This window comes from Mustela erminea, chromosome X (assembly GCF_009829155.1).
Source record: "Mustela erminea isolate mMusErm1 chromosome X, mMusErm1.Pri, whole genome shotgun sequence".
NCBI classification, from domain to species: Eukaryota; Metazoa; Chordata; class Mammalia; order Carnivora; family Mustelidae; genus Mustela; species Mustela erminea.
Genome location: NC_045635.1, coordinates 49,689,899 through 49,701,061, shown reverse-complemented (window position 1 = coordinate 49,701,061; position 11,163 = coordinate 49,689,899). Strand labels below are relative to the sequence as shown.

General features: G+C 39.4%; 1 protein-coding gene across 1 annotated transcript; it reads left to right on the top strand.

Moving 5' to 3' along the window:
- Positions 1-400: 400 nt before the first annotated feature.
- LOC116582928 (zinc finger X-linked protein ZXDB-like) lies at positions 401-5,788 on the top strand. The gene has a single exon (XM_032330783.1). It carries the CDS (start codon positions 490-492, stop codon positions 2,908-2,910), a length of 2,421 nt encoding a protein of 806 aa, XP_032186674.1. The 5' UTR covers positions 401-489; the 3' UTR covers positions 2,911-5,788.
- Positions 5,789-11,163: the final 5,375 nt, after the last annotated feature.

Sequence of the window (11,163 nt, the reverse complement as noted above, 5' to 3'; positions counted from 1 at the left end):
CAGGGATTTTCTCGCACTGGATTCATAAATCCAGCCAGGCAGCCATCAGTAAACATTTTTTTTTTTTTAAACACCACCCTTAGCACTGGGAGGAGGTGGGGTGTTCATTTTGGTATATACAGTGATGTACAGATTTAAGTTGCATTTAGCAGATAGATTGCTAGGTATTCCAGCACCATTTACCGAACGAACTTTCATTTCCTTATTATCTGGGAAGACGTCCTTGATTTCCCACAAATATCAGATGTAGAACTTATTTTTGCATACCAGGTTCTGCCTCTGGGCTTTCTATTTTGTCCCAGAGACCCAGTACCAGAATATTTAAATCACTGTGTCGTTAAACACGTTTTAATATCTGATAGGACCAGTTTCTGCGCATTGCACATTTTTTTTTTTTTTCCTTTCAGGAACGTGTTCAGGCCCGCGGCAGGGGGCGGGGTCGCGCCTCCTCCGCGGCTCTGGTTCCAGTGGAGCCTCACCGACGCGGAGATGGAAAGCCCGAGGCTGCTCCCGGCTGGTGGGACACGACAGAGCGGCGGTGCTCGCAGCCCCGCGGGCGCCAGCCGGTTCCACGGCGGCCCTGACCCGCGGGCTGGCCAGGTCCCCGCGCGCCGCCTCCTGCTGCTCCGGGGCCCCCAAGATGGCGGGCCCGGGAGGCGGCACGAGGAGGCCCGCACGGCCTCACGGGGCCCGGGCCCGAGCCTGTTGGCCCCGAGGTTGGACCACGCTGGCGGCGGCGACAGCGATGACTTCTTCCTGGTGCTGCTGGACCCGGCGGGTGGCGACGTGGAGACCACGGGCGCCGGCCAGGCCGCAGGGCCTGTATGGAGGGAGGAGGCCGAGCCGGTCCCACAGCTCCAGCAGGGTGAGAGTGGCGCGAATCCCGCGGGCCGCCGGGCGCTAGGCCCTGGCTGCCAGTCCGCAGTCCCCGCCCCATCCCCGGCTGAGAACCCGATCCCCGCCCCAGGCCTGGGACCCGCCGCGGCCTTCACGGGCACGGTCACCATCCACAACCAAAACCTGCTGTTGCGCTTCGAGAACGGTGTCCTCACCCTGGCCACGCCCCCGCCGCCAGCCTGGGAGCCTGGGGTCGCGCCTGCCCCTCACCCTGGGGGTCTGATGGCTCCGCAAGCCGGGGTCCCGCACGCCGCCCAGGCCAGCGACTGCCCAGAGCTGCCGCCCGACCTCCTGCTGGCTGAGCCGGCTGAACCGGCGCCGGCCCCAGCGCCTGAGGAGGAGGCAAAGGGCCGGGCCGCAGCCGAAAGTCCCCCCCGCAGGCCGCTGGGCCCAGGCCCGGGCGTGGTGCTGTACCTGTGTCCCGAGGCTCAGTGCGGACAAACCTTCGCCAAGAAGCACCAGCTGAAGGTGCACCTGCTGACTCACAGCAGCAGCCAGGGCCAGCGGCCCTTCAAGTGCCCCCTGGGCGGCTGTGGCTGGACTTTCACCACCTCCTACAAGCTCAAGAGGCACCTGCAGTCGCACGACAAACTGCGGCCCTTTGGCTGCCCTGCAGAGGGCTGTGGCAAGAGCTTCACCACGGTTTATAACCTCAAGGCACACATGAAGGGGCATGAGCAGGAGAACTCGTTCAAATGCGAGGTGTGCGAGGAGAGCTTCCCCACTCAGGCCAAACTCAGCGCCCACCAGCGCAGCCATTTCGAGCCCGAGAGGCCATACCAGTGCGCGTTTTCTGGCTGCAAGAAGACGTTTATCACAGTGAGTGCCCTGTTTTCCCATAACCGTGCCCATTTCAGGGAACAGGAACTTTTTTCCTGCTCTTTTCCTGGTTGCAGCAAACAGTACGACAAGGCTTGTCGCCTGAAAATTCACCTGCGGAGCCACACCGGTGAGAGACCTTTCCTTTGTGACTTTGACGGCTGTGGCTGGAACTTCACCAGCATGTCCAAGCTCTTAAGGCACAAAAGGAAGCACGAGGATGACCGGAGGTTCATGTGCCCTGTGGAAGGCTGTGGGAAATCTTTCACAAGGGCTGAGCATCTGAAAGGCCACAGCATAACCCACCTGGGCACAAAGCCATTTGTGTGCCCTGTGGAAGGCTGCTGTGCCAGGTTCTCTGCTCGCAGTAGTCTTTACATTCACTCCAAGAAACACTTGCAGGACGTGGACACTTGGAAAAGCCGCTGCCCAGTCTCTACTTGTAATAAACTCTTCACATCCAAGCACAGCATGAAGACCCACATGGCCAAAAGGCACAACCTTGGCCAGGATCTCTTAGCTCAGCTAGAAGCTGCAAATTCTCTTACCCCCAGCAGTGAACTTACCAGCCAGGGACAGAGTGATCTCAGTGATGCAGAGCTAGTGTCTCTCTTCTCTGATGTGCCTGGCAGTAGTTCGGCTGCAGTGCTGGACACAGCATTGGTGAACTCTGGAATCTTAACTATTGATGTGGCTTCTGTGAGTTCAACTCTGGCAGGAAGCCTCCCTGCTAATAATAATAATTCCTTGGGGCAGGCTGTGGACCCTCGGGCCTTGATGGCCACCAGTGACCTTCCTCAAAGTCTGGATACCTCTCTGTTTTTTGGAACGACAGCCTCTGGCTTTCAGCAGAGTCCCTTAGATATGGATGATGTTCCAAGTCTAAGTGTGGGGCCATTGGCATCTCTGGGCTCTTTGGCTATGAAAAACTCGAGTCAAGAGCCCCAAGCTTTGACCCCCAGCAGTAAGCTAACAGTGGACACAGATGCTCTGACTCCTTCAAGCACCCTTTGTGAAAACAGTGTCTCAGAACTACTGCCGCCAACCAAAGCAGAATGGAATGTACATCCTGACTCCGACTTCTTTGGGCAGGAGGAGGAAACCCAGTTTGGCTTCTCCAATGCAGCAGGAAACCATGGTTCTCAGAAAGAAACAGATCTTATCACAGTGACTGGCAGCGCATTTTTGGTATGAACTAACTATTAATTCCTTGCCACGTGGCTTATTCTTGTGAATTACACTCAATTTTTAGGATATTCTGGACTAAATGTTTAACTGCAGTCATTTCTTAGAGGTTTGAAAAAGAAAAACACCCTGGGCTCTAAGTTTGGAGATTTTAAATTATGATCTTGACCCTGGAACTCTCAAGTTGTGTGACCCTGAGCAAGTCACTTAACCTATCTGAGCCTTAATTTCCTTATTTATAAAATGAGGTGGTTTGAATAGATGTTGTTTCTAAGAACTTTTCCGCTCTGTAATTCCTTGATGATAAGCTTTTTTCCTTGTGAAAAAAAATTAGGACTTTTTTTAGTGATTGTGTTGCATGTGCTTTTTTCCAACTTACATAATAGTGTAATGAATAGTCATGTGCTTAGCAGCCAAGTTCAACTATTATCAATTTATAAACAATTTTGTTTATCTTATCTTCATTTTAACCCTCACCAAGTATTATTTTGGAACAAATACCGTACTTTACCTCATTTCAACCCTAATTATTCTGTATATAGTTCTGTAAAATACGGTCTTTTTTGAAAAAAATTACAATTCCATTATCATACTTAAAGTTAGCAGTAACTCCTTAATCGAAATAAATATCCAATCAGATTCCAATTTGCATTTTTCTCTTAAATGCTATTTATTTATTTTTAATATAGAGTCCCAATAAATCTCTTACGTGTCTTTTTCATTTGTGCTTCCCCTTTGTTTCTTATTTGCATTTTTCTTTCTTTACGAAATAGGTTGTTTCACTAGAAGCATTTACCACAATCTTAAATTACGTCCTTGTGGTGTTAAGTTCATTTACCGTCTGTTTCCTTAATTTGGTAGTTGGATCTAGAGACTTGATCAGACTGGAAATATGATTTTGGGAAGAAGAAAATGTTCCTTAGTTCTTGATGTATTCTTTTTATCAGGTGGTACATATTGTCTGGTTCTCTCTCTTTTTGTGATATTTGCAGCTGCTGCTGATGTATGCATTTATTGGTGATTATCTGTGTTTCTGATATCATGGGTAGTTCTTGTAGAATTACTATTAGTGGAGGAGGAAATGCTGTTTAAGGCTTTTGTAAAAGTTTAATTGAAGTATTATTCAATGCCAGAATATTTTCTTAAATAGTGATAGAATTAGCAACAAAAAAAGATAACAAAACATATATTGGCTATACTTGCCATTTATCATCCTGACCTTTTTGAATGAGGGTAGGATTTGTTTTTGTTGAAGTTTTCAGCCAGAATTTTGACATGAACAAATCCAGGATCAAGTTTGTGTGGGGTAAGTGGCCTTGAATAAATTAGTCTCACTAAGCCTGAGTTTCCTACCTGTCAGATGATCATAGCAATGCACACACATAGCTAACACACTTTAGTCTTTTCTTCTTTTCCAGTTTTTAATATGTAAGGAAAGGAATTGTGTTTTTTGGCATATTTTGATGAATATTATATATATACATACATACATACACCCTCTCAGGCCTTCTTGCTATAAGGAAGAAATTGAGAAATTGAGATATTTCATCCTATACATGTTTAAACAATAAATTTCGTGAGGGTTAGAGTGAGGCAGGATAGGGAATCTGTATTTTCTCTACTGAATAATTCCTCACCTTTCACGAATTTCTGTGGGGGAAATGCCAGGAGTGGAGACATTGCTCACAGGTATATCAGCAACCCTTTCTTTCCCTTAGATCAGTTTGTCACCCTATTTGCTCTGCTTCCAAAGTCAGACTTAGCTGTGATTATGGAGCCTGCTGTTACATGAAGCTCTGATAATGGAGCAGAGTTTTTCTCCTTTCTGTGGTCAGGAGAGCTCATTGTTTGCATTTTCTCAGAGTTGGAAGGACAGAATGAATCTGATTATTATGTAAACTGTCTGTCTTATATGAGAGCAGCTTTTGAATTTTGTGGAGCATCTTCACAACTGTTATCTTATTTGTTTTTCAGAACAAACCTGTGTGGTAGTTTTGGCAAAGTTACTGGATTCATGACAGTTTAGCCAACTTACATTCCAGTGGGCTTTGGCTAGTGACTAAACATAGTTCTATACATTTCGCTAGTGACTATACATAGTTCTATACATAGCTGAAAACAAAGAGAAATTATTTTGACCTCTCCCTTTCCACTCATCCAACTTCCATGATTCATTCCAGTGTCAAAACTAGCTGCTGTTTCAGACTTTAATTGATTTCTATTACTTATTGCTTAATTGCTCCATTCCCTTGCATGTGCATGTGCATTCCCATCTTTGCCATCTTTTCTTTTTCTTATTTTTTAATGGATAGTTATGTTGCCCCTGTTTTCTCACCTTAGATAATACCGTGTGTAACACACACACACATATATATGACTCAGATGATAAATGAGATTATTTTCTACATTTTTCAGATGAGAAGTAGTCTTCTGTTTCATTGTTTAAAAGTTTTTGCCACAGAGTTTGGCTAACTAATGCTTTCTTAATTGCTCTAGTGTACTAGTCCAGTAGTGTTTGCACGTGAATGTCTATGGATGACAGTTATTGTTGCACGTTGGCAGTGCACTAAAAATTTGCCACTTGAAATGTTTCTGTTCTGTATGTGGGTATACACATATACACACACATATATTTTTATAAGTGGTTGTATTCGTTTAGTGAAAAAATAGTCATACTTTTGTAAATCAGAAATGTTCAGAATTTTATTGTCTACTTATTCAACAGTTTTCTCCCTTTACTTTGAAATATTTGTATTTATAAAGTACATTTCAAAAATCCTGTCACTCATTAAGTTCTCTTAAATAGACCACTATTTTTCATGTCCAGAAGATACATGTGTCAGGCATTGAAATGAATGCACAAGTAGCAAACACAAATAAATTATTTAAACACCAAGAGAATTTAATACTGTGACTTTCTTTTTTAATTCCTTAAACCAACTTTCTCCCACTAAAAAATTTTCTTATTCATTGCTGTAATTTTCAAAGGATAAATGTTACTTTTTTCAAAAATAAAAACTTTTATTTGTCCATGGGCTCACAGAGTTTCACTGAACAAATTTGTTCAAATGATTTATCTTTCAACACCATTTTCTAGAAAAATTATGAACCTCTTTGTACTTTCAAGGTGAGAAGTCTAGTTTTTGTTGATGGTGACATAAAGTTGCCATTACTCCTTTTAAATAATGGCACATGTTTTATTTAATCTATTTCCTTTGTTTTGCTCTTCATTCTTCAGTTTATTAAAAAATCTTGCCAAAAATAATTCTTGACAAAAAAATTAATAAAATCTTGTCAATTAAAAACACAGCAACATGATGGCTTAAAAAGAAGTCTGCTTCTAGAGGGCTCTGTTGATCATGTTGATTGTAAATTAAAATGTACATTGGCATTGGCATTTTTACAAATTAGTATAATTAATATAACATAATGCCTGAGTAATAGGAGTAAAACATGGGTAGATTATGAAGTTTATTTGTCTCGGTGACCTAAAATCTTCATGTTCTTTTCCAGGAAACATTTAAGAAGGCAATTTGTCAGCTGGAGTTTCCATTGTATTTATTTCAAATTAACAAATACTTACTAAGCATCATTGTGCAAAAAACAACATAACATATTGAGGATTCTATGATAAGAGTAATATGCAGTTCTGACCTTTAAGGAGATCACAGTTGGTAGGAGGGGAGAGAAAAACATTTTTAAAGAATTGGAGGACAGAAATTAGGTAAGTTTAATTGGTACCAAAATGACTGAGAGGTGAATACACACACACACACACAAAACACACACACAATCAATAAAGGCAATGAGGAATTTATTCTGGGCACAGATGAAAACCTGTGAACATGTCTTAATAGAGGAGTCAGATCATGAAAATGGTGTCTCAGGTTAATGTAATGGAGATGTACAGTATGAATTAGGTGGGAGAAACTGGAATAGGAGAATCAGTGAAAAAACTTGCATGGAGCACTGGGTGTGGTGCAAAATAATGAATACTGTTATGCTGAAAATAAAAAATAAATTTAAAAAAAACTTGCAGCAATTTAGGTGTAATATAATGAAGCATAAAGCCTGGGCTAGAGTGGTGTCAGTGGGAAGTGAAAGGAAGTACCAATATTGAAGAAGTTTTCAAATTGAGGAAAGAGTAGTTCTTAGTGCCTCATTGGGGAGATAGATGATGATAGATAGATAACATTAGAGTGAGACTGAGAGAAATCAGAAATGATAACTCAGGTATCCTTGGGGACTGTAATAATAACATTTTTACTAACTGAGTTAAGAGTTTAACTCTTAAGCAAGAGTTTTCAGAATTAAGTTTGTAAAGATGGTGTTTAGTTAAATGCTAATTGATATATCATAATTATCCCTGCATAAGCTATCCATATTGTAGGTTCGAACCACTTTCTAGACAACAAGAGAGGGCCACTTCTTTCTTGGTTCCTTCAAGCATGCTCAAAACTAACTATATAGTTCTATTCTTTTTACTTCCCTTTCAGTTACCAGAGTCCTCCTTATCTTGTCTTGAATAATCAAAATCTGCACTAATCAATATGGCAACTACTAGTCATATGTGGCTACGGAGCAGTTAAAATGTGGTTACTATGACTGAAAGATTGGATTTTTAATTTAATTAATTTAAATGTAAATGCTGAAGCAGTTTAAAATAGTTTCCTGTTAAGTATAATTTTACTGTTTTAGTAAGGTTAAATTTCACTTTAACCATTGACAATTTTGCATCTGAATTAAGATGTGCTGTAGAATACAAACCTGATTTTATTAGTTTAAAAATATTTCATGAGTATATGTATATTGATTACATATTGAATAATATTGGAATTTATTCAGCTTTACTGACAATGTTATAAGATATTTAAAATGTACATTGTGGTGATATGTATAATAGTGAAAGAATTCCCACGATCTAGTTAATTAACACACCCATCACCTCACATTTTTACTTATTTGTAGTGAGCACATTTTATTTTAAATATATCTGCTCAAAGAAAATATAATGTTAAAATTAATTTTAGCAGTTTATTTTTTTATTTTTTAAATTTTTATTATTTATTTATTTATTTATTTTTCTGCTTTAAAAAAATTATGTTCAGTTAGCCAACATATAATACATCATTTTTTTTATGTAGTGTACAATTCATTAGTTGCATATAACATCCAGGGTTCCTCACCACATGTGCCCTCCTTAATAACCATCTAGAGGTGGGGAGCAAAAGAGGGAAAGGGAGAACATCTTAAGTTTGCTCCATGTCAAATCTTTGACTTGAGATATTCTAGAAGTGATCCTAGAGATTTTATATTGTCCTTTCTCATTTTATGAATGAGAAAAAGTATTAAAGCCTATACTTTTGTATGTGAAATTTATTCTTCTTATAATAATGAAGGCAAAATTTAATTTCTGGAATAATAGGGACATTATTTTGAAAGTAACTTCATTTTATAGTCACACTAGCTGGAAGGAGGGAGATAGTAATTCATTTCATGTAACATTGAATTTAAAAGTTCACCAGTACACTAGATGTGTGTGTGTGGGGGGTGTTAGGGGGTTGTCCAGATAAATATGCATTTTGATTTCTAGGTAAAAATAACATTTTCAGTCTGTCCCAAATTAGCATAGCTTTCTTTAGTGATGAGCAACTTTAGTGTTCAAGGTGTAAAACACTGACATAAACTAATAAAAACGAGCAGGATTTAAATGTCAGACATTCTACTTGTAGCATAATTGCAAGAGAATGCCATTTTATTTTAAACAAGACTAACATCCCTCTTCTGTTTATAATATAGTGTGGGGAGATAACTTCAGGGCGCGATTTGGCTCACTGACAGAAGGAAACTGGCCATATGTCTGCTTGGACACTGGCCAGGACAACCCTAGTGGAAATTCCTGTAAACAGAGTAGCAGCAGTTCATTCCAAGCTCTTTCAAACTTTAGCTAATGCCACAATGAGTCATTTCCTGTCCAAGGTGGCTGCATCACTTACTTAACACAAACTGGAGTCAAACCTTAGTACTTGCTATTTCTAGTAAGATTTAACATGTCACCTTAAATTCACATAGGTTGTGGCTTCCTGTAACTAATTATTAATTATTATGTTACAATTTTGACAATAATTCAGATTCATGCCTTAATGATAATAGTAAAAAGTTAATGTCAATATTTAATTATTTGACTCCATTTAAATTTTTTCACTAAATCAAATTTTCTTTTATGTGGAGCATATTTTTCCACATTATTTGAGTATATTGCAATCATTTTGTATGCTGCAAGCAATAAAAATTAGAACTCTGTTGAAATAAATATTTAGAATTATAGTCTTCGAATATTGGGAACTTTGAAAATGGATAAAGTTAGGCAGGCTTCCCTCCATTTACAAATGAGTGCTAAAGCTCTTGGAAAAATTTGAGTAAGACATTTAATGAATATTGTAACTAAGATCAACTTTATAGAAAAAAGTCAGTTAAGTTTATCATTTTAAATTATCCATTTATATTTATCAAATTGGCCTCTGAATATAATCTCACATGCTCTAAGAACATAGAGATCTCTATTTTTAAAAAAGATCATCTAAAATATTAGGTCATTTTTAAATTTTTAAGGAACTTCCATACTATTTTCCAGAGTGGGTACTCCAGTTTCCATCCCTGCCAACAATATCTCCTTTCCCTGCATCCATGACAACATCTGTTGTTCCCTGTGTTCTTAATTTTAGCCATTCTGACCGGCATGAGGTGATATCTCACTGTACTTTTGATTTGTTATTTCCCTGATGATCAGTGATGTTGATCATCTTCTGATCTGTATGTTAGCCATCTGTATGTCTTCTTTGGAAACATGTTTATTCATGTCTTCTGCCCATATTTTTAACTAGATTCTTTCACTTTGATTAATTTAAATTCAATTAGCCAACATATAGTACATCAGTAGTTTCAGATGTAGAGTTCAGCTATTCATCTGTTGCATATTAACACCCAGTGCTCCTCATATCACATGCCCTCCTTAATGCCCATCACCTATACCCCATTCCCCCACCCACCTCCCCTCCATCAAACCTCAGTTTATTTCCTATAGTTAAAAGTCTCTCATGGTTGGATCCCTCTCTGATTTCTTCCCATTCAGCTTTCATTCCCTTCCCCTATGGTACTTTGTGCTATTCCTTATATTCCACATATGAGTGAAACCATGGGATAATTGTCTTTCTCTGCTTGACTTACTTCACTTAGCATAATACCCTTCGGTTCCATCCACATTGATGTAAATGGTAAATATTCATCCTTTTGGATGACTGAATAATATTACTTTGTGAAATACCACATCTTCCCTACCCATTCATCTGTTGATGGACATCTTGGCTCTTTTCACAGTTTGAATATTGTGGACATGGCTGGATTATTTCTTTTTTAAGTGTTGATTTTTATAAGTTGTTTATAAATTTTGGATACTAACCCTTTATCAGATACATCATTTGCAAATATCTTCTCCCATTTTTAAGGTTGCCTTTTAGTTTTGTTGATTGTTTTCTTTGCTGTAGAGAAGATTTTTATTTTGATGAAGTCCCAATAGTTTGTTTCTGGCTTTGTTTCTCTTGAATCAGGAGACATAACTAGTAAGACTTTGCTATGGCTGATGTAAAAGAGGTTGCTGCCTGTGTTCTCCTCTAGTATTTTTATGGTTTTCTGTTTCACATTTAGGACTTTCATCCATCTTGAATTGATTTTTGTGTATGGTACAAGAAAGTGGTCCAGGTTCTTTCCCTTGAATGTTGCCCAGTTTTCCCAACACATTTTGTTGAAGAAACTGTCTTTTTTCCATTTGATATTTGTTCCGGCTTTGTCAAAGATTAATTGACCATATAGTTATAGGTTCATTTCTGGCTTTTCTATTCTGTTCCCTTGAATTATATGTCTACTTTTGTGCCAGTAGTATACTGTTTTTGATGACTACAACATTGTAGTGTACCTTGAAGTGAGGAATTGAGATGACTAGAGCTTTGCTTTGTTTCTTTTTTCAAGATTGCCTTGACTACCCAGGGTCTTGTGGTTCCATACAAATTTTAGGATTGTTTGTTCTAGCTCTGTAAAACATGCTGGTGGTATTTTGATAGGGATTGCATTTAACATTTGCATTGCTTTGGGTAATATAGACATTTTAGCAATATTTGTTATTCCAAACTCATAGATTGCTCATGGCATGGAATGTTTTTCCACTTCTTTGTGTCATCTTCAATTTCTTTCATAAGTGCTCTATGG

What these genes read in the sequence shown, in the direction of transcription:
- LOC116582928 (XM_032330783.1), top strand. Translation starts at nt 490, where the DNA reads ATGGAAAGCCCGAGGCTGCTCCCGGCTGGTGGGACACGACAGAGCGGC.